The 23,999-nt window shown below is 36.5% G+C and overlaps 2 protein-coding genes across 2 annotated transcripts in view; one reads left to right on the top strand and one right to left on the bottom strand.

The window, feature by feature from the left end:
• The window catches only part of Pdhx (pyruvate dehydrogenase complex component X), a 66,904-nt gene extending 66,753 nt beyond the window's left edge, over window positions 1-151 (bottom strand). Inside the window, exon 1 of the mRNA XM_058583215.1 lies at window positions 23-151. The gene's annotated coding sequence lies outside the window, so the exon portion shown is untranslated. The remainder of the gene's footprint in view (window positions 1-22) is intronic.
• Apip (APAF1 interacting protein) lies at window positions 80-22,675 on the top strand. The gene is made up of 7 exons (XM_046455947.2): window positions 80-211; window positions 12,123-12,223; window positions 16,444-16,492; window positions 18,395-18,512; window positions 18,817-18,952; window positions 21,619-21,786; window positions 22,354-22,675. Exons 1-7 carry the CDS (start codon window positions 155-157, stop codon window positions 22,451-22,453), a joined length of 729 nt encoding a protein of 242 aa, XP_046311903.1. The 5' UTR covers window positions 80-154; the 3' UTR covers window positions 22,454-22,675.
• The last annotated feature ends 1,324 nt before the right edge of the window (window positions 22,676-23,999 follow it).

Here is a 23,999-nt window from a genome sequence, read left to right as displayed (position 1 = left end):
CTCCCAGATTCCGCCTCCCTACTTGTACGCTCCGCCCCCGAGATGCCCCTGTCGCCGCCTGATTGCACTGTGGCCTGGCCGCGGTAGACCGGGCGGAGCGCTGGGTGCAGAACCGTGTGGAGGCTGGAAATCGTGGGTGCCCCTCGTCCGGACCATGTCTGGCTGCCACGGTCCGGAGGGAGACTGCTGCTCACGGCAATGCGTCGCGCAGGTAGGGGCGGGGCCGCCGGCGCCGCTCTTCCTAGGCGGCAGGGCGCTGGCGCGGGGTCGCGAGCCGCAGGGTCGTGGGCGGGGCTTCCGCGGGTGCGAGCGCGGCCCTGCGGCCTGGCTGCGCTCTTGACTGCGGGAGCTGGGCCGCAGACTGAAAAAGGAAGAGTGACAGTGAGGAACGCATTTGGGCCACTGTCGCATGCATATCGGGATGACAGACCTAAGGAGTCTTGAGGCACTGGAGTGGAACTGGAGCGAAAGCGGAGCTCCTCGAGCTTCTTTTCTGCGCCTGGCGACCAGCTCCACGATGCTGAACTGCAGCTGGGCCTCCGGAGCCTGCACCCTTTAGTAGAGTTGCTCCTTACTCACTGTTTAGATGAATAACGGGGTGATTCTGCCTAACGATTCTTCCTTGAGCAGAAGTCAGGCTGCAGGTTTATCATTCACTTATACACAACCAACAATCTTACTGGAAGCCTTAATGAACGCCTCTGAGTGTCCAGAGAGTGGTGAACATGACAGATGGCCCGGAGTCTAGAGGAGAACTAGACCAATTAACAAATTCAGTATAATGCATAAGAGGCAGGAAAAGCCCCCTAAGCTTAGTTCTCTGATCAAAGGGCTGAAGGTCTCACTGGGAAGATTTTATTACTAAGCATTTGTAAACCGTTATGTTGTTTTGAGTAAGTGACTTCTCCCAAATTAGCAAACACGACAGGTTAGAATGCTGGATAGACATGATTGTATGAGGAAGATGATGATCTTGGATACAGGACAGATCACTGGAGATCATTTTGAGACAGATGGGTTTGGAGAATAAGGAAAGTGAAAGCAGTCCATTAGAAGAAACATTGCTAAGACATTTTAGCACATGTGTACATGCCCCCAGTAATTAGATCTTTGGCAGTGTCTAAGAGAGCAGCATGTCTAAGCTTCAAAGAGCCTAAAACAAGAAAACTAAGAATAAACTAAGATTCTTAAACCAAAAATGGCCACAGGACAACATGTAGAACAGGCATCTTTTATTTGCTTCAGTCAGTGGTCATGAAAAATGTGAGCTACTTTTTCAGAGTCCAGAACAATCTTGGCTTCTATTGAAATTTAAGAGCATTTGGTGTGACTGGACCCTTATTTCTTCATGGGGTCTGGATTGAACTGACAAATAGTTACTTATTTAACCCAAGGCATGTGCTTCCACTCCTCAAACTAGATTTGCATGTACATTTAAATACATTAACCCCACTAAACATTTTTGTTTACCTTGTGTTACAAAAATAAATGAGAACAGCAATAAGAAAAGCTTTGAGGCATAAAATTTCAATGCAGTTTTAGAGGGTGCAACCGAAAGAGTTTATCCTTAAGGAAGAGGAGTGTTCAATTGTGATTGTTTCAGCAAATATTGAAGAGGGCCTACTATGTGCCAGACACTGTGAATTTAACATAATGCAAGTTACTTCTAATTTCTTCCCCCATAGAGAGTGCTGTGTAGTGGGAGAAACAGTAAAGAGACAGTATGACAATATAATAGCACCACTATGGGAAAGTTCGGGGTGCAGTAGGGTTTGAAAATGCCTCTGGAGGAAATAAAGGAATCAACTGAAGCCTAAAGGATCAGGAAGACCACAGTAAGAAATGAAGCTGAGTTTTCTAATTTCAGGCTTACCCTGGAGATATTTCAGGTTACATCACAATAAAGTCACACAAAAGCTGTAGTTTCCTAGTGCATATAAAAGTTATGTTTACACTATAGTCTATTAAGTGTACAATAGCATTATGTCTAGAAAATAAACACAATTTTAAAATATTTATTGCTAAAAAATGGTTATGATGATCTGAACTATTGGAAATAATGATACTACTGATAGGTTTACAAAGCTCAGGGTTGCCACAAACCCTCAATTCATAAAAAATGCAGTATCCAAAGTACAATGACATAAAGCACAGTAAAGGTAAGCCTGTAGAAAGAGTAGCATGCACAGAGTCTTAGAAAAAAGGGCATTGTGTGTTCTCATATCAAAAGAATCTTGGTGTTATGGGAACAAAGTAGGGGACAGGGACTTGGGAAAATGATGAAGCTAAAAAGATGAATACTAGGACCCAAACTAGAGGGCTCTTTAAGCCATCTTAGGAATACAGATTTTTATTTTAAGGGCAATGAGATAATAAGAAAGATGGCTGAAGGAAGCGTATGGGGTGACAGGCTGTGGTTGTAGCTCAGTGGTTGAGCGCTTGCCTCGCATGGGTAAGGCACTGGGTTTGATCCTCAGCACCACATAAAAAAAAAATAAATAAAACAAAGATATTTTTAAAAAAAGAAAGAAAGAAAATGTATGGGGTGCTGACTGGATTGGAATCTGGAGGCTTAGATACAAACCAGGAAGCTGTAGCAGTAACCCAGGCAAGAAATGCCAGTGCCCTCAGTGAGGGATTTAGGTGGTAAAGTCTAGAGGACGTGATGTTGATTCGATGGGGATGGTGAAAAAAGGTGCCAGGAATGACTTAGGTTTCTGAGGGAGTGATTGGGACCTGGTGAACTCTCAGAAAGAACACGGGAGGAAGAAACAGTTGATGATAAGCCCATCATAGACATAACAAATATGAGGTCCCTGGTTGGAGTGAGATATTAAAAGCTGGGTATTTGTGGCTCTCAAGCTCAAGAAAGAGAGCTGGATTAGAGATGAAGTTTTGGAAAACTTGGTCACCAAAGCCTTCCCTCTTGAATTAATTGATCTTTATTTGATGGACACCCTCTCCCTAAACCCCTATTAGATTAATTGCCTTCCTCTGTAGGCTTTTCAATAATATTATTTTATCATGCTTGCCTGTAACTTTTAAGTTGTTTGTTTCATGGACTAGTATTGCAAAGATTTCTCAGGCACTGAGTATATTATTTTCAGGATAGATTCAGCTTATTATACAAGTAATGTCTAGGCTGATTTTACAGTCCAAAAATTCAATCCCAAATGACCTCTGATACTTGGACTAAATTTTTCTAGTATCAAAAAGTCAAGGGGGTTGGGCTGGGGTTGTAGCTCAGTGGTAGAGTGTTTGTTTGCCTGTGTTAGATCCTCAGCACTACATAAAAATAAATTTAAAAAAATGTTGTGTCCATCTACGACTAAAAAATAAAAATTAAAAAAAAAAGTCAAGGGGTATTTCCCTACGAGAGAAAGTGTTTACTTAGAAACTGTGTATTAACAAAGTCCAGATTCTAAAAGTACTAACATGAATAAATCACTATTCTCTGTTCTTGGGAAATTAAGGCAGTTATAAATGCATACCAGTAACTAATATACTATATAACAGAATTGGGCAGTGGAAGGAAGAGGAGAAGACTAAATTCTTAAGGAATTTTTGCAAATGCAGAAAGAGGAAAGATAATTGGAAACAGCAATTCATGTAAGGCTTTATGGAGAATTTTGGATGGGCTCATGGTTCTAGAGGGACACGAAAAAGAAGTTCCTTAGGGTGACCATATGCCCTATTTTAAGAGTTCACAATACATAACTCTGACTTTTTTTTTGCTGGGGGAAAAAAATCTGTTGTTTTTTTGTTTTTGTTTTTTTTTAGGGAAACCAGAAACTGGGATTTTGTATGAAATCAATAATTTTCAAAATTTTAAAATGTCAACTCAGATTCTAAGCATTATACAGACCAAATTAATTACTTCCTGGAAGTCTGATGAAATCCACAAGTCAATTTGTGACTTCTATAATATATTCTTGAATGTAAGATATATGATCTTAATTCATCCAGTATTTATTAAGCCAAGCACTGCGGTAGGAGTAACTTAGAAAGAGCATGTTGCCTACCCTTTAGTGAGCTGGGCACAGTTGGGGAGAAAAAACAGGTAGGCACTGTTTTTACTTTTTTTGGAGGGGAGTTACCAGGGATTGAACTCAGGGGCACTTGACCACTGAGCTACATCACCAGCCCTATTTTGTATTTTATTTAGAGACAGGGTCTCACTAAGTTGCTTAGCAGCCTCACTTTTGCTGAGACTGGCTTTGAACTCACGATCCTCCTGTCTCAGCCTCCCCAGCTGCTGGGATTGCAGTCGTGCGTCACTCTGGTTTGTTTCTACTTTTTTTGTTGTTATTTGTTTATGTGTCATAGTGTTTCTGAACAAATATTTGTTCTTTGATATTTCTACAAAACAAGGCTATTTGTTTTCCTTGACCTCAACAGTTCCGTGGAAGCAACCCAGTCTCATGATCATAAACTCCCTGCCCAACTACTACCCCTTCACCACACAGATATTTGGGGTGAAGGAATTTTTCGTTCTGTGGTCCCTTCTGTGTGCCCTGTATCAGAGGATCCTCCACATTCTATCATAAATAGGTACCTTTATGGAAGGCCCCCCCCCACTAGGTCTGCTGAGAATGTTCCCAGGGAAGGGATGGAATCACTCACTGTACGAGATGATGTCTCTACAAATATCACGGGGTCTTACCACAGCTAGCCCACCTTCTTTGTTCCTTCACTAGCCCCTGAACATTCCTGAGGAATATTCCTCAACTGTGCTGTGTGGACTCACTTCAGACTCATGGTTTCAACCTCATACTTCCAGCAATGCTCCTGTGTCCTACAGTAGTGCCCACTCCCTAGTACCCTCTCCCCAGAGGACTGTTTTATACCTTTATTCTCTTGTTATGCCTCTCAGACCATCCCCACACTCTCAGCTGATGACTGCATTGATACTTAAGAAAACAAAAGTCACTAGATGTGAACTTCCTCACCTTCCCACCATAAAACCTACAGATATGCCTGAAAATGAACCCAGCTTCCTTTCATTTCATAAAATGGAAGCAGCCCAGTTCTTCCACCAGTCTCAGGTCTCCAGGCCTTTCACCTTCTGAAGTTATTTCTCTCCCTCTCCCTGTCTTACCATCAATCATTTCCTCCCTGGGAGGACTGTGCTCATCAGCAGGGCTTTCAGATCCCTACATGATCTGGTCCCTGCGGTCATTTTCCACCACTTTCAGCACTTTATCACCCTGCCCTAGCCAGCTGGTCTTCCTCGTGCCAAGGGTTTTCTCACTCCGGACCTTCACATCTGTCCTTTCCTCTGCCTGGAGTCACCTGCCTCTCCCCAGCACAAAACTACCTGTGCACACACACGAGTTTTTCACACACCAGTTTAAGATTAAGTGCCACTGTTTAAGCCTTACCAACCTGATTAAAGTTGATCCCTGCTATTTTTCTCCAAGTCCCTATTTGTTTCTTACCACTTATTACAATTTATTTATCCTTTCATTTTACTCTTTTAAAACTCTAGCCTGGGGTGTAAATTCTTTTAGGGAAAGACTTTGTCTTGTTTGTGGATGAATTTCCAGGGTCTAGAGAAGTGCTGTGCACATAGTAAGCCCTTAGTAAATGTTTATGGCTGACATCCCAGAGAACGGTATTCCTCCCCACCCAGCTGCTCTGCCAGCCAGAATGTGGAAGTGTTCTTCCCTTCAGTTTTCTCACCCAGAATTCTTTCTTTCTGTTTAACTTTCCAAATCCACTTCTGCCCTCACTACCTCACCAATTCATTTCCAAATCTCAGCAGTCTCTTAATGCTCTGGTCTTTATCTTAACCACCCTTCAGCCTCTTCTGTTCACTGACACGATAGAACATTTCACGGACAAAATCTGATCATCTTAGATTTAAACTCCTCAGTGGTTTTGAGTTTTCTATAAAATAAATCCCAAACTTCTGTGCACACCACGAAAGATCCTTTATATGCTGCTTCCCTCCCACCTCCACCCCACCAAACCACCAATTTGTAACCACTTCCAGCCACTGGGAGTTCTCTCCAATTTAAGTGTCCTTTCTCTTTAAATGACCAGTGTCCTCCACTGTGCTTCAAGACTGACTTTAGTCACAGTTCATTTGTGAAACGTTTCCCAGTTCCTGTTCCCTTCTATCAGTACCTTCTGATCCCATAGTGCCCTAGACTATCTTGCTGAGGAGCTCAACCTAGTAAAGAAATTGTTTTCATTTTATAGCAATTTCTTTACTAGGTTGAGCTCCTCAGTGGTAAGGATTTTTATCTTATATTTGTTTCTTCAGGGCTTGTCACAGAACCTAGCACTCAGTAAGGGTGCATTGAATGTGAGTATGTGATAAACACACAAGAAAAGTGAAGAGAACAAATGTCAAGGCACAGTATTGGAGGAAGAGTGACCACTTCCCACTGGGAGATGAGTGAAGGCATCATAAGTGAGCAGGGAGCCTGGTGTAAAGACTCTTAAGGAGGAGTTTGATGGAGTCATAGGAATTAGAGATTCAGCCTGAGCAGTTTAAGAGCCCAAAGAAAATTTAAAAATATGTATCCTTGGCTGGTAAGAAATCATGTCTTAGTTATTTATTGCTGCATAGCAGATGACCTTGTAGCTTGGTAACTGAAATCACAAAACAGTGATTGTGGCCCATAATTTGCAAGGATTAGGAACCCAAGAGCAGCTGTGCTCACATTCTGGCTCAGCATCTCATGAGATGGCGATTGGGCTGTCGGTGGGTTGACAGTCAACTCAGGGCTTGATTACAGCCGTAGGATCTGCTTCTAAGATCACTCAAGCGAGTTTGGCAGGCCTTAGTTTCTCATTGGCCATTGGCCTTGAACCTCAGTTCCTTGCCAAATGGCCATCTTCCTGGGCTTTCTGATTACTCTTATGCTTCAGCAGCTGTCTTTCCCACAAAGCCAATGATCTGCAGAGAGAAAGATCAATCAAGATAGAAGCTACACTCTTCCATGACCTAATCTCAGAACTGACATACTGTTGCCTCTGCCATAGTTTCTTGGTCACACAGATCAACTTGGGTAAAATGGAATGGGGTCATCAGGAGGAACGAGCGTGACTAGAACTGAGAGATTTGTATAAATACAGAAAGAACCTAGCAGACCAAGGAGCATTTGAGCATTAGATGATTTGAAGAATGGAGTTCGTGATCAGTATAGTATTAGTTTATGATTCATATTAGAGGATAAGCTGGAATAGAAGGAGGAATTGTAGCAAGGAGACCAAATAAAAGATTACCTCCATACTCCCAAATGTCAGTCCCTAAGAGAGTTTTTACTACAACTATATATAGCAAAGTAATAAAAATGAAGACAGTGAAACATGAATTTCACTAAATTTAATTGAATGCAATTTAAAAGACTAGTTTTTATTCTGAGGTTATCCTCCTATTCTTTTTATGTTAAAAATGTGCTTCTTTTTTGAAGAAGGTGATAGTGGATAGTTAAATGTAATTCATGTCATAACCTGACAATCTTAGGTCATTTCCTAAAATCAAAAGGAAAAAAATAGAAAAGTAAAACTGCTGTTGAAATTCACAAGTCTGGAAATCACTGATCCAGATTATTAATATGAGGAAACTGATACCAGAAAGTGTCACTGACTTGCCTTAGGGCACACAGCTAGTGGTGTCAAAGCTGAAACCAGATTCTTTGTCTTTAATTTCTATTCAACACTTAACTGAAATGCAGAGGAAAGAGAAGAATTTTTAGTGTGGCAAGAGGAAGAAGAGAGGGCTTCTGAGTGAAGGTGATATTGGAAAGCAAAGCAACATGCACAGAGAGGAGAATAGAATAAATGTGTAGAAAGACACAAAGACCAAGCACAGAGAGAAAATCTTGACAACTACTGCACAAATATATCAGTCCCTTCCTGAAGACAGTGTCAGAAAAAATTGTGAAAACTTTGAAATGAGTAAAATAAAATTACTAGGTGTTTTGGGATTATCTTTTAGCTATTTTATAAGTATGTAAATTACAGAATACTGACAGTAATGCACATGACTTGTTTATGACAATAAACTGTGTTCAATAGACATTCGATTTATAGTTACCCTATGGATATTGTCCAATTGTGCCTTCTTTGTGAATTCAGGATTCTTGATTACTTTTTTTTGGAGAGGTATATTTGGGATAAACCTGGGGGTGCTTTACCACTGAACTTCATCCCCAGTAGTTTTTTGTGTTGGTTTTTTTTTTTTTTTGGTATATTTTGTTTTATTTTATTGTATTTTTTTAATTTTGAGAGTGAGTTTCCCAAAGGAGGACCTGATCCTCCTGCCTCAGCCTCCTGAGCCACTGGGATTATAGGCATGTGCCACTGCCCAGTTAAGATTCCTGATTACTCCTATACAAGTATACTGAATTCTCCTTTGAATGGTTCTAACATCTTACGGTTTCCTTATTAATTAATGAGCTAAGTGTTATTTTTTATGTTATCATCATCATCATCATTTTTGGTGCTGAAGATTGAACCCAAGGCCTTGCACATGCTAGACATGCACTGTGCCACTGAACTATACCTCCATCCTGACAAATCTAAAATAATTTGTCTGAGTCTCCCAGGAAAATTATCTTTGAATAACAAGTGCCTGGATTTAATTTTTTTCTTATACCATGAATTGAACCTAGAGGCACTCAACCACTGAACCACATCCTCAGCCCTTTCTTATATATATTTTTTTTACAGATGGGATCTCACTAAATTGCTTAGGGTCTCGCTAAGTTGCTGAGGCTGACTTTGAACTTGAGATCCTCCTGCCTCAGCCTCCTGAGCTGCTGGGATAAGAGGTGTGTGCCACTGCACCAAACTGGAGCCTGGATTTTCTTAAATTGAAAGAAAATAATAAGTTGTTAAAAATTTTTTAAAAAGGAGAAATCGTTGGGAATTAGAGCCATTATTGGCTATGAATAGGTATCTCAGTAACAAGTCTGATTTCCTTAAAATAACTAGATTAATAATTTGAAAAAATAAAATACTGAATCAAAAAACATTCTAGGCTTTAGTATTTTTCATATATACTAAATACTGTTAAATGTGTTTCTGTCTCAAAATAGAACCTCTATTTTATTTTTTTCTTATTTTTATTGTTTTTTTAAATAAATGACAGCAGAATACATTACAATTTTTATTACACATAGAGAGCACAGTTTTTCATATCTCTGGTTGTATATAAAGTATGTTCACACCAATTTGTGTCTTCATACATGTACTTTGGATAATGATGTCCATCACATTCCACCATCATTGCTAACCCCCTGCCCCCTCACTTTCCCTCCCACCCCTCTGCTCTATCTAGAGTTCGTCTATTCCTCCCATGCTCCCCCTCCCTACCCCACTATGAGTCAGTCACCTTATATCAGAGAAACATTTGGCATTTGTTTTCTTTTGGGGATTGGCTAACTTCACTTAGCATTATATTCTCCAACTCCATCCATTTATCTGCAAATGCCATGATTTTATTTTCTTTTATTGCTGAGTAATATTCCATTGTGTATATATGCCACATTTTTTTTATCATTCATCTACTGAAGGGCATTTAGTTGGTTCCACAGCTTAGCTATTGTGAATTGTACTGCTGTATACATTGATGTGGCTGTGTCTCTGTAGTATGCTGTTTTTAAGTCCTTTGGGTATAGACCGAGGAGAGGGACAGCTGGGTCAAATGGTGGTTCCAGTCCCAATTTTCCAAGGAATCTCCATACTGCTTTCCATATTATTGGCTGCACCAATTTGCAGTCCCACCAGCAATATATGAGTGTGCCTTTTTTCCCACATCCTCACCAACACTTATTGTTGTATTCTTAATAGCTGCCATTCTGATTGGAGTGAGATGATATCTTAGAGTAGTTTTGATTTGCATTTCTCTAATTGCTAGAGATGATGAACATTTTAAATAGTTGATTATAATGAATATTTAGATACATATTTTAAATTTAATAATTGAATTGAAATCCAGATCTAACAACAGGAAAGTAATACTATTGACATTCAAAAGAGAACTAGATACTAACTAAACCTTTCTTTCTTGTTAATTCTTTTTAAAATATATATTCTGATTTTTAGTATCTTATCTGGACAGTTTTCTAGGACTGCATTTTTCACCAAATGTATCTCTGTCGGTGACTATTAACTGATCATGTTGCTTTAATTGAAATTTTACATGTCTGAATGACTGTATGAAAATGCACTAACAGCATCTGCCTGATTCTTATTCCTGTAAGCATGAAGCTTACTAATTGCTGTAATACCTAAGTATTGGAAAAGACAAAGAGAAGAGGGAGACCCATAATAACAGACCATTTTCAATAATGTTTGCAATTTGTTCTGCCAGTTTGCTTTTAAGGATTGGAAAACTGCAGGAGTCTTCCTGTTAACTCTACTTTAATATGTAATTAAAATATCATTTATGTTCCTAAAAAAGGAAATAGTGACTTATACAGGGCATGGATAATTTTGGCTAGATTTCTTAAGAACAGACAAGAAATATCTTTTATTTTAAGTAATAGTGAAATTAATTTTAATTCAAGAATTTTTAACTGTTTTAAAACAGGATTTAAATCACACATTGTGCCGGGTGCTTCATATGCGTTGCATCTCTCACAGCATGCTCATTCTGTGAATGAGTAAACTGAACCACAAAGTCACGTAAGCAGTGAGTGATGTAATGTGGATTTGACTTAATGCCTGCTAACTCATGAGCCCGTTGCATCAAAACTTTAAAAAAGTTTCTAGTTTCCCATATTCCTGATATTATATTTTGAAAGCTACTCCATCAGTATCATTCATAATACTTTCCTAAAATGAAATGTGTATATAAAACATTAGCAGGAAATTGGGGGAAACACCATAATTGCAGGTATCCAATTAAGTAGCTGAGACTTTAGACCATTATGTAATGGTTCTTCTTTTGACTCAAAGGTGTTTTTCTCCTTTACACAGGACCAAGATCAGTAAAGGCAAGCTTGCTTGCCTGTGCTCTTCTGCATAGTACGTCTGTTTCTTGTTTGCCCTTTCCTGAAGGGTACAGCCCCTTAGGTTCTCAAGCTTATATGGGGGATTTTAAGCAAGCCTTAGGTTGTACGTCATATTTCTAATGGTTTATATAGCCATCTGAATTGAAGCTCAGTGTCATCAGGTTTTTTCAAATACCTTCAGGAAAAATTCTGGCTTTAGGCTCCCAGGTTTCTAACCCAGATAGTCTCACTCTCATTTCTCTATGGCCCCTCTGAATCCTTACTTTCTTGACAGTGTGGCAACTTATTTTGAAATATTTGTAAAAATAATTTACTTAGCATTTTAGCTTGATTTCAAGGTAAGGATTGTATATCATACTTCATACTGCCAAAAATGAAATTCATTGTATTTCTATTTATTTTTGTTTTTAATAAATTGTTAAAAATTTTTAAAAAGGAGAAATCATTGGTATGTTTTTTTCTAAAGAAGTCATTATTGGACTTATAGGTAAGGTTTGATATTTATTTCAGCATTTATGCATATACTCATATAAACACCTATCTTCATAAAAATGGGTTTAGCAGGTTTTGTAATTGTTTCTGAGTGTTTTTAATACTCTTTGCTTGATTTAATTTTCCATAATGAGTATATATTACTTTATAATAATAATAAGAGAAACATTAAAATTATTTTGGAAAAAAAGAGGATAATTTTTAAGTAAAAACAAAACTGAACAGTCTGTGTTGAACATGTAGCTATCATGATATCTCATATATATCCTGCCTTAATTGAACAAGGTTTTTTTGTAATAATGTGTTTATAAATAAATGTTCTTGGCAGACAGAAGCATGTTCCTTTAAGCACCAGATTTTATTTCTTTCAGTCATTTCATTGGACCTTGTAATACATACTGGGCATCCTACCTTGTTCCTAAAGCCTGTTAGTGATGAACTGTACGGCCCCATACCGAATACTCCCAGATTGCCAAATAATATAGTAAATCTACTTCATGAACAAAATATGTTTGTAATAGTTTTCTTCCTCTCTGTCCTGTCTCTGTAGTAGATTTTCTTAAGTTTCCTTAAATGAGCTTCATATTAGAAATACCAGCTGGAATAGTTATTTGATAAAATAATGCCTACTTTAAAAATTATTATTTTCTTTTTAAGGACAATGAACATCCAAGATACCTGATTCCAGAACTTTGCAAGCAGTTTTACCATTTGGGTTGGGTCACTGGAACTGGAGGAGGAATTAGCTTGAAGCATGGGTAAGTTTCTGGCTGGCTCATCTCTGGGAATTTTCCATATGAGTAGAACACAGGGAGCCTAATGTGGTATGTCCAAAGAACAGCTAATGATAAGTTCTATGTGATAGTGAAGGTATTTCATTTCTAAATTATCAAATGGCTATTTGCATAACTAAATGGAGCTGGTGTGCAGAAATAGTTATAATAAATACCTAAGGATTTATGAACTGCAGTTTCTAATCAATTTTTTGTCCTCAATCCTTGGAGTACCAAAATTAGATTATGTTTTGCAAGTATGTTCATATGTCTGGAATTATAAAAAATACTTTCTAGGTAGACAAGATTTGTTTCATATGTTCAGATACTTATTTTTAAATCACTTAAATACAGATTATTAACCATTAAAATTCTAAAGGTTATGCTTTATTGAGTCAAAAGAAAGACCACATGCTAGTCTATGTATCATTATTAATGGAACATAGCACTTGCTGGTCTTTATTCCTCAAGAAGTATTGGACTTATCAAATATTGGGCAAAATAAGAGGTATTAGACTTACCAAAACAGAAAGAATAAATAGTTCATTAGATTGTTCATTAGATTTATTCAGTGTCTTTCCTCCAGAAAGATGAAGAATAAATACCTTACTAACAATGAAAATAAAGATTGTGGCACCTAATTTCTTTCACAGGTTTCTAAAATAGGATTAATATTTTCCTCTGAAATATTACTATCTGGAGACAAAATGCTAAGCTGAGTAATTTTTTATCCTAATTCACTTTCTTTAACAAAATTGGATTGTTAAAACATTGCTATGCTATTGAGTGAAGATAGATAGATGGATAGATAGATAGATAGATAGAAAGAAAGAAAGAAAGAAAGGAAGAAAAAGAAAGAAATGCCCCCCCCCCCCAAGGAGGCTGCATGGCATAATAAGAAACAAGATATAAAATAAATCAGAACATTTTGGACAAAAAGGATTTTATAGCATACCACAAGATGATGCCATTATAATTTCATCTTCTTCAAATTACCAAGTATAAAATATTAATATTAGTAATATCAATAGTATTAATTATTAATAATAATAATATTCAGAATGCACTCTTTTAGAGTCCAGTAAAACCATGTTCCACGTGGTAGCTCTGTATATCCATCTGTGCTGCCCTGTCACTATCACCCCAGTTGCTAATGTGTCAATTCAGCATTGTGCAAGATTTCAGATTATTTTGCCAAACTTTTAAGTTGTTCTGTTACAGCAGACTCAATGCTAACAACAATTTTTTCATCTCACTTATCCATTTAGAAGCTTAGTCACAGTAATTTGGTCTTCCCATCATACTATGTATAATAAATCATATTCTAAATGTTGCCTTTAATTAACTACTGTTTGCATGTGTGAAAAGTTTTTGTACACACAAAACAAAGCTGTCTCTCAAAATGAACTGAAATAACCATTTCTAATTGCCTCTTAAAAAATAGTAGAGCTAAAAATGAGGAGAATACAGAACTCAAGAGGGATTTATTTATTTTTTAAAATATTTATTTTTTGTGCGAGGCGAGTGCTCTATTGCTGAGCCACAACCGCAAGGCTAAGAGGGATTTATTTTAACCACGTCATAAAGACTTTTCTTTCTAGCAGAATTTTACTAATCCATGTAACTGTGGCTGTATGTGGCCACCATAAAACACTTATTGGCACATCTTTTAAAATTAAATAGCTTTCATAGCACTACAATCAATTTATAGGAAAGTTGCATCATGTGTAGAATACTTTTTCTGTAGATTCTTACTGGGTGAGGAGCTCCTCCTGGAGGTCACAGATAGAAAGAGCCACATCTTATGGCACTGTTTGGAACTGTAATACATTTCAGCCTTACAGACTGAAATAGGTATTTTGTGGTAAAAAGTTGAATTTTGCTTCTGATATTTAAACGACTTCATGAGCCCACATCACTTATTTTGTCAAGAATATCATTCTCATGTTGTCAGTGATAGTTGGTTTTCTTTTTCTGGCTCTTAGGGCAAATAAATTTGGAATGTGTTTTTAGAATAATACTGGCAATAAGCTCTTTGGGAATACAGAATTGTTGACTGATTATAAGGTTTGGCTAATGTTATTCCAGCTTACACCAATGGTGTGTGATATGAAAAGATGTATATAAGAGGTAGCCTAGGACAGACACAAGAGTTAAATGAGAAGGAAAAAATGGAGGACTAAGAAAACAACAGTAATGTGGGTAATCACAGGATACTCTTCCACTGTTGTGTTTAGATTGAGTCCTCACCATTCAAATTTAACATTTCCTATTTTCACAGTATAGTATTGATTGGTGTAAGACATACTAATCCTGTTGCTCACTAGTAGGATTGCAATTTATAAATCCACATCAGAGATGAGATCATTGAGTCATAGTAATATCTTAATGATTTTTTGTGAACAGAGAATAAATAAAAATAGAAGTAAGTGAGCATGATCTATTATGAATTCTTGGAGTTTGTTTCTCTGTTTATCATACAGTGAAAAATCAGGGAGTAGAGAGAAGTAAATTCCAAAACTTAATAACTTAAAATTCAAGATGCTTTTCATGTGTGGCTTATAGTACCAAGTAAACACTCACTGACTGTTTTGCGTGCTTCTCTTCTAAAATAAAAGTTCTGTCACCTTTGTATTTATCCAAATATCTCTTTCTTTGTAGATGTTAATATGTTTTTGTCTAAAACCTGTTTAGCTAATTGCCCAAAGTTGATCAAAGTCTATAAATTGATTTCCATTTTACAAAGGCAGTAGTAAAGACAGACTTAGCTTGACAAATCACTTAAATAAACAGAATAAATGCCCTGGGTTTTCCTATGTCATTGATGGATTTTGTTTACTAGCAGGCCATATTGTACTTTATTTTGGTCTGTTCCCAGGACTGCATAAAATTCTTCCTGCACCAAAGATCTATGAATCCACTTACCTGTGGACTCATCTCCTTACCTGTGCAAGGGAGTAGATGGCATATTACCCATGATTCTAGATTTCTTTTGTGTTACACAAAGACAAAGGTTTTAGATAACTGTTATTTGTAAAAGGCCCCTTTTAACAGTGATTCCGGAAGAGTGCCCTCTGTGTCATCCTGAGCAGCAGAGCTCTAGAACAGTAGCTGCTTCATGAAAGCTAATGCATATGTGCAGCTTACTGTGCATAGGACTTCACTCAGATTATCAGGCATTGATTTTCTAGACTTAAATTTACCAGTGGAGCCCTAATTTCACCGTACATTTTCGTTAGTTTCAAATCAACAGGTCATCATAGACCCTCATCCTCACTATGAAGCATTTAATATTCATTGAGTGTCCATATGTCTGTTCCTTAGTAGCAGAAGCATCAGGTGCTGGCATTTCTTTGGTTTGCATTTATGTGGCAGCTCATTAACACTCTCCAGCAGCAATTGAAACTGGCAAGTGAGCCAAAGAACTATTGTATAGTGTGGAAGGAATGTAAAGAAGATTTTGAAATTAATTTGCAAATCAAATTTGAGAGTTTCTTGTGGACATTCTCAAAGTCTAAATTGATTTCCATGCATGTGTGCAGCTTACTGCTACACTATCTATCCTTACCACCGCATCCTGTAGTAGAGATCTCTGCATGAAGCCATTCTTATATTTTTAACCTTTTGCATTTGTTTTAGCTTCATTACCAATTATTTTCCAAGATGCATGTGCTTTTCAAATAGAATACGGTTCTATCCAAGAAACTGTTATACTGTAATTTAATAACCTGCCCAGCAGAGGTCTCTGAACTTCATGGTTTGTAATAAGCATTTCAAGCAATAATATTAAACTTGCTTCTTTGCATGCAGAAATCTCCTGTTGAGTGTATTTTCCTCTGATTGTATTTTAAAATGACTGTATTTCACATATGATAGTATGAACTCTACTGACACCTTAAGATGTTGAAAACTTATATGTTCAGATTATTTCTTCCAACTAGATAAAAGCCTGGTCAACATTGATTTTACATCATAAAAAGAAATAAATGTATATGACAAAAAGCAAGTACTAGTCTTGGGTTAAGCTACCAGCATTACCAAGGCATTAAAGTAATTTGGTTATTCTTTCTATGCATCCTAAATCTTTAATTAAGCCAAGAAACTATAAAACTTAATTTATAAATAACATTAATGATTGTACTGCAAAGATATTTTTTGTACATAAAATTAAATAAATACCCAATTTCTATATTTCGTGTTCCCAGCAATGAAATCTACATTGCTCCTTCAGGAGTGCAAAAGGAACGAATTCAGGTATGGTAAATGGATCCTTCTTTAACCCAAATGTCTTATCTTTCATTCTTGACTATTGTTTTATGAAACGATTATGTTAGTTTTGAAGGGTAGTTATACTGTGATAATTTAAATAACAAATCAACAAACATTTGATGAGTAATAAATATTTATTGAATAATTTAATTTTTTTCAGGTGGTAAGTATCTTCCATGCAACCAATGTATGAATCTTATTAAGTAGGTAGAGGGAAAAAGTGAATAGTGCTACTGTAAATCATAATAAAAGTAGTTATAATTTTGTAGCCTTATCATGCTATCTCTATCAAGTTAGTTGGGGTAATCAGATTAATGGTCTCAGATGGCCCAAATGGATTCATATTTCATATTAGCGAAACTATTTCAATTTAAAGTTATTAAACTTTATTTTGAATTTTTGAGTTTTATTTTATATTAATACTAGAATAAAATCCAAAATCTAGTTAAGACAAACATGTAATACTTCAAAGGCAAAGGGAAAAAAAAGCTGCTTTATTAACAAAACATTTTTATTGTGGTTTATAAGCCCTGAGATACAAAAGTTACAGATCAGAAATACACATGCATTACTAAGAAAAGCCTGCAGATCTATATGCTTCCTTAAAACTTGAAGTACAAGCCAAGTATGGTGGCACACCCCATAATCTCAGCTGCTCAGGAGGCTGAAACAGGAGGATCCCAAGGCCAGCCTGGTCAACATAGCAAGATCTTGTCTCAAAATATTTTAAAAAGGGAACTGGAGTTGTAGCTCATGGTAGAGTGCTTGCCTAGCACACTGGAGGCCCTGGATTTGGTCTCCAATATTAAAAAACAAACAAAAAAACCCACACACTTTAAAAAATAATATTCCTTATTGAAATCAACCTTTCTGAATGCCAATTAAATTTCTCAGGAGATAGAGAATTTTTACTATAAAATTGTCCTCTGTGTGGGGAAAAAGCTACACTCATACATTGCTGGTGGGACTGCAAATTGGTGCAACCACTCTGGAAAGCAGAAAACTTGAAATGGAACAAAAATTTGACCCAGTTATCCCACTCCTCAGTATATACCCAAAGGACTTAAAATCAGCATAATAGTGACATAGCCACATCAATGTTTATAGCAGCTCAATTCACAATAGCTAAGCTATGGAACTAACCTAGGTGCTATTCAACAGATGAATGGATAAAGAAAATGTGGTATATATACATGATGGAATATTACTCAAGAATGACTTTATGACATTTGCCGGTAAATGGATGGAACTAGAGATTATCATACTAAGTGAAATAAGCCAATCCCCCAAATCAAAGATCATATATTCTCTCTGATATTTAAATGCTGACTCACAATAGGCAGGGGTGGGTTCACCAGATTGGACAGGATGAAGTAGGGAGAGGGAATGGGAATAGAAAATACAGTAGAATGATTCAGACATAACTTTTCTATGTTCATATAGGAATACAAGACCAGTATAACTCCACACCATGTATAACCACAAAAATGGGAAGATATATAAATATAATATGTCTAAATACATTTTACTGCCATGTATAATTAAAAAGAATAAATAAAAAATTTAAAATAAAAAGAAATAAAATTATCCTCTAAAATTTTCTTCTTATTTTATGAAATGTTAAAAAAAAAAATGGTAACACCTGTCTGGGAATGTTGTTTTCTTTATTTAGTCTTCCCAAAATATAGTTGTGAAATTACAGGGCCAAGTTAAGCTAAATGAATGAAATGATATCAGCATCATTACGTATGTCAATTTTCTTCTTCACATTCTATTTTTAAACTCTCAAGAATATTTTTTTAGTAGAGAACTTTTTTATATCTCAGTGGCATTTCTAATTGATATTTTGTAAGTCATCTTTTTTTCTTTCTTTCCTTCTCTAAGTAGCCAGAAGATATGTTTGTTTGTGATATAAATGAGCAGGATATAAGTGGACCTCCAGCATCTAAGAAGCTAAAAAAAAGCCAGTGCACTCCCCTTTTCATGAATGCGTACACAATGAGAGGTATGCTGGAAATGCCTTTGACACCAGGGATATTTGCAGAGCGCGCTCCCCTAAGTAATAATAGTTATTATTTTAGTTAACATTTCTTGCATATCTGTCATGCACAAGAATATTAATTCATTTGGTTCTCACATCAGGCTTTGAAGAATGTCCATTATTACCCCACTTACCCTCCTACCTATTTCATGTCAGAAAAAATAAGTCCATAGTTTGTCTGTGTGTGTGTGTGTGTGTGTGTGTGTGTGTGTGTGTGAAGCTATAATTTATCTTCACCAAGCATGAGACTTTATTCTTCCTCCTTCAGGAGCAGGCGCAGTGATTCATACCCACTCTAAAGCTGCTGTCATGGCTACTCTCCTCTTTCCAGGACGAGAATTTAAAATCACACATCAAGAGATGATCAAAGGAATAAGGAAATGTACCTCAGGAGGCTATTTTAGGTATTATTGCTGTCGTGTTTTTTTTTTCTTAAATAATTTGAAAGTATTTTTCCTTCTTTGATAAATAGGATACTGATCTTTTATGCGTATAATGAAATGCTGTGGGATCTATGCTGAATAACACCCCACTTAATCTTGCCCTTCCAGATCTATTCGCAATGACACAAATCCTCCTCCACTCTTCCTCAGCCAGGTCTTGGTAAAGCACTAGCAACATGAATAATGAAATGTTCATTAGAGTGAAATGAAAAAAAAAAATCTTGGCTGTGATTTCTATGGAGGTAGAAAAATTCTGTCCCTACATTGAAGCACCCAAACAGCAAGATCTACCCACCTTCACTTTGTGTGCAGGAGGCCTAAATCGCCACTAGAGTCTAGAATTCATGTTGATCCAGTTTAGTATTTCTAGAATATTGTCATTTTTTAAAAAAACGTTTTCTAATCATTTTAATTAAGAAGGACTCTATATTTTAGAATTTTTCAGTGTGGAAGCTGGCCTGGACTGTAAGTATAGAACAGTGACCTTCTAGATAGGTTTAAGTAAATCCTCCAGCCCACAAAAATGTCGTCATTATTCATAAATCTAGAATATTATGGCATGAAGAAGCATGTTCTTGGTGCCCAGGCACCAGCCACACCTTGCCTTTAAATTTAGTGGCATCTTCCTGGGATGTCACCCTTCTTAATTCCCTAAGGGCTTGATAGCTGTTTGTTTGGAGGAAGCAGTGCCAGTTTTACTGAAGTGTTCTTCCAGCAGTATCTTCTGTTACCGTGTGTAGTAGAAGGTACACTATTAAACTGGTGAATTGAGAACTTAATTTGATTTCAGTTAATATTTATTGTGTGCCTAAAGCATTCCTCAGCACCCTGAAAAACCTATTTACAAAAGTTAAATATTTAAATTATGAAAAGGGGACATATTGGAGAAAGGATAGCCTGTGTTGCCTTTTTTGTCTCTGGGGCTTAAAGGAGAAGCCATATGGGTGCTATCAGTTTCATATGCATTTGATTACTTTGTTGAACAAATAAAGTTAAGACAGAACAATGTGGGGAACTGTGAGTTAGAATCAAAGCATAATAGAGAGCCTTTCGAATTTTGTGGAGAAAAGAATGATATCAATGAAAAGATGCTATTTGTTATGTATAACATATATTTATATATATTTACAGTGTGTCAGAATTTAAAGAATAAAAATATGTGTGTGTGTGTGTGTATGTGTGTGTGTGTATTTGTTGCTAGGGGATTGAACCCAGGGCCTTGCATTGAGTTATACCCCCAGCCTAAAACTGTTTTAAGATGTAATTCTATTTTGGCTTTGTTGGGAAATGAGGTAGTGATATTTTATCTGAATTTAGGGAGAATCCTAAGCTGGGAGGAAGAGGAAAGAAAGAAGTTTTGACATTCTCTAGTCTTATTTTTATTGGAAGTCACCCTTAAAAAAAAAAAGGAACAGATTTAAAATACTTAGTTTTTACCAGAGGTAGTTAACATGTGTCAGTATAATTGTCCTCCCTGTTGGAAGCAACATGGCTGGTAAAGTGAAAAGAACACCTTGGTCAAAGGACTACCCAGCTGTCTCCTGTTTAACCTGTCTGTGAAATGGGGGGACTAGCTTGAATTAGCTTTCAAGTCTTATTTTGCTGTGAAATTATTTTGCACCTGGAAATATTTCTGATCAGTGTATACTAGAAGAAAATATAAGTTTGTGGTTCTCCTAGCCAGTGTTAGGAAAGATTTTGAACTAGCTACTCGTTCCTTCCATGTTACTTCTGTCTTCACTAATGTTAAACAACATTGGGCAACTCCAAATTATTAATGATAATTGTTCATCACGCAATTAATCACATGACAGGTACTTAATCTATACCTACCCTAAAGCAGTAATTTCTGGTACCAGTTTAGGTAGAACTTTTTTTGTTGATAAGTTACACACTACAGAGATGGGAAAAGGCAGATATTATATTAACAACATAACAGAAATTCATGTGAAAAGGAAAACTAGTCTGAGCTTTGTTTGTTTCTAAGTGACCTCAAAAATAGACTTAATTGAATTAGTAACTATATATTTTTTTTTTTTGGTTGAACATTGATCTCATCACATGTATTTACTGAGAATAAAGTGGAAATAAAAGAAGTTACAGATTTGAGAATATTCTGGAAGCATCATCATACCTTTAGTAGTTATCTCTAGAAAGTTCTTGCTTTCCTACCGCCACAAACCATACCTATATTTATCGATTTATCTGTCCAAGACATTTTGCAGTCCTACAGAGATAAAACACAATGATCTTAGATTATTGGGAAATTCCTACTTAATTCACTTTTTAATCCTATCAACACTTTTGATTCTAAGATTTCCCGTCTCTTATTAAAAATATTATGATTGTCTCTGCTTCAAGGAAATACTTGTGTGATCTTGATGATTTCTTTGTTAGATTTTGGGATACTATACAAATTTCTGCCACATATACTTAGGATTGTCTGCCAAATTCCCAAGGTGTCTTTTGATACAGATATTTATGCAAGATACACAGAGTAACATGCAACATCTTGTTCATAATTTGGAGTGGTTTGCAAATAAAAAGAGAATATTTAACTGGTTATTTGTCAAAATTACTATATATGTTTGTTTTAATAGAAAAAATGGCTCATTTTGTCTTTATAGATATGATGATATGTTAGTGGTACCTATTATTGAGAACACACCTGAAGAAAAAGACCTCAAAGAACGAATGGCCCGTGCAATGAATGAGTACCCTGACTCCTGTGCAGTCCTGGTCAGGCGCCATGGAGTGTACGTGTGGGGAGAAACATGGGAGAAGGCTAAAACCATGTAAGTGTAAAAACATTTGGGATAAGTCATCACACCCTGAATGTGAAAATGAACAAAAAATGTCTCATCAATTTAAAATGAAGGATGATTGTCATGTTTCATTAGTCAAATAGGCTTAAATTTAAAGGGTTTATCATTATATCCAGATATTTGATTTTTACTATGTATTGATTCATTGAGAACTCTTTATTGGATGAGCCATTATTTGGGAAGGCTCTGTGGACAGAAGAGGAAGGAGTCGCAGATCCTAAATATATTTTATTTCAAAAAATAGCACACAGTATAAATTTGTGTAAGTAGTATGTTTAAAAATCTCTTTTATTTCCTGAGAACTATATGACATGGTTGCCTGATTCAATATGATTCCTTTACATGTTTTTAAATTGTTGTTTTAAAATAGTTTTTTAAATGTTCTTATTTTGCCCTCAAACTGATAGGGAAAATATGCAGGTACTAGGAAGAAAGCAGAGTTAACTGGACAGAAAGGAGAGATGTGGTTATTTAGGTTTGGAGAACTCCATTTCAAGTAAACACCTTCATTTTTTCTTTTTTCTTTTTCTCTTACAGGTGTGAATGTTATGACTATTTATTTGATATTGCTGTATCAATGAAGAAAGTAGGACTTGATCCCACACAGCTCCCAGTTGGAGAAAATGGAATTGTATAAGCCAAACAAAAGTTTAATTATACAGAGATTAAACTAAACTTAATAATTATTTAAGTGAAACAATTATTTTTTAAATAAATTGAAATTTTCCAAAAACACCATTGATTTATCACTAAATGCTACAGATGATCGCATTTAATCTCTTCTGACATTGAATGATATTTGCTCATATTCTTGTAATTTAAATGACAGGACAGTGGAATAAAAAATTTTTACTCAGTATTTTTTATGTTTAAAATTTGTGACAGCAAAATATTTGTCTATAAATTAATGCCTTTTATATGCATTCAGAGAATTCCTTTTAATATTTAAAGCTGCTGGTGATATCAGAATTCATAGTAAATTTCCATTTAATTATGAAATGAGCATTTTCTTGATTTAATGTTGGTATATAAAATTTATGTGAAACATTAAGACCTAATATATCCCCCATATTTGATGTCAAGACAGTTTTATAGATCTCACCCATAAACTTGAGCATTTTACTATACAGGCTCAGCAGCCATAATCAGAAAATCCAAAATCCAAAACTTTTTGAGCACAGACATTTACCAGAGGTGAGAAGTTCTATAACTGATCTCCTGTGACTGGTCATGGTCTAAACACAGGTGCACTAAAAATACTAAAAACACTGTATAAAATTGCCTTCAGGACAAATTGTATATGAAACATAAATCAATTGTGTGTTTAAACTTGGGTCCCATCCCCAAGACATCTCATTATGTATATGCAAATATTCTAAAGTCCAAAATACTTCTGGTCCCAAGCATTTCAATTAAGGATAGTCAGCCTGTAATAGAATATAGGACACCCTTTTATATTAAGAACAATTATGAAATTCAAGTCAGATGACATTAAGTCCAGTTTTTTACCAAACAAACCCTGACAAAACCACAGATGCAATTAATCAGAAAATGCCCCCCCTTTTTTAATGGTGCCAGAAGGAATATTAACTTGATTATAAAGGTCTTATTTGGTTAATACTTTTTACATTTAAGGGAGAAATGTCGTATTCTCACTGCTCCCCATGATTATCTCCCACCCCTCAAAGATTGTTTACCCAGATCTTCCTAGCCAGCCGTTCTCTAACCTCACAGATGCCCAGTCCTTGCTTTTACCGTTTTTCATTACCCTTTACTCTTTTCATGTCCTTGCTTCCTTCCTTGTGAGGCACCCAGTATTCACACCACTTCACTGAGGACACTCCAAGCCCCTTGTATCCTGCTTCCTCAATCATATTCACCTGGAGAAGACCTCAGTCTTTGTTAAGCCACTTATTTAGCACCTGTACCCATGTAGCAAGGCCCGATGGGGGAAATTACATAACCATGATAACTGATTTCACATCAGATTCAAGACCACAGAGGGGGGCACTGGATACCATAAACTGTTGAGAGCCACAGGCGAAGGGGCCCCAGCAAACATCCAGCTGCCGGCTGATGATTGGCTCACAGCGGCCCCAGCAACATCTAGGTGATTGGCTCCTCTGTGGTGATGCTCATTGGGCTGTTTCCCTGCCCTTTCAGACCACGGAGCTGCTCACTGG

Source organism: Marmota monax, unplaced genomic scaffold (genome assembly GCF_021218885.2).
Source record: "Marmota monax isolate L192 unplaced genomic scaffold, Marmota_monax_Labrador192_F-V1.1 WCK01_AAM20220418_F8-fsc00047, whole genome shotgun sequence".
In the NCBI taxonomy this organism is placed as follows: domain Eukaryota; kingdom Metazoa; phylum Chordata; class Mammalia; order Rodentia; family Sciuridae; genus Marmota; species Marmota monax.
The sequence above is the reverse complement of the archived record's forward strand: the minus strand, read 5'-3'. Positions and strand labels throughout refer to the sequence as shown.

What these genes read in the sequence shown, in the direction of transcription:
- Apip (XM_046455947.2), top strand. Translation starts at nt 155, where the DNA reads ATGTCTGGCTGCCACGGTCCGGAGGGAGACTGCTGCTCACGGCAATGC. An exon ending in GGAATTAGCTTGAAGCATGG is followed by an intron (nt 12,224 to 16,443) that starts GTAAGTTTCTGG and finishes TCGTGTTCCCAG; the next exon opens with CAATGAAATCTACATTGCTC. An exon ending in ACCTCAGGAGGCTATTTTAG is followed by an intron (nt 18,953 to 21,618) that starts GTATTATTGCTG and finishes TTGTCTTTATAG; the next exon opens with ATATGATGATATGTTAGTGG.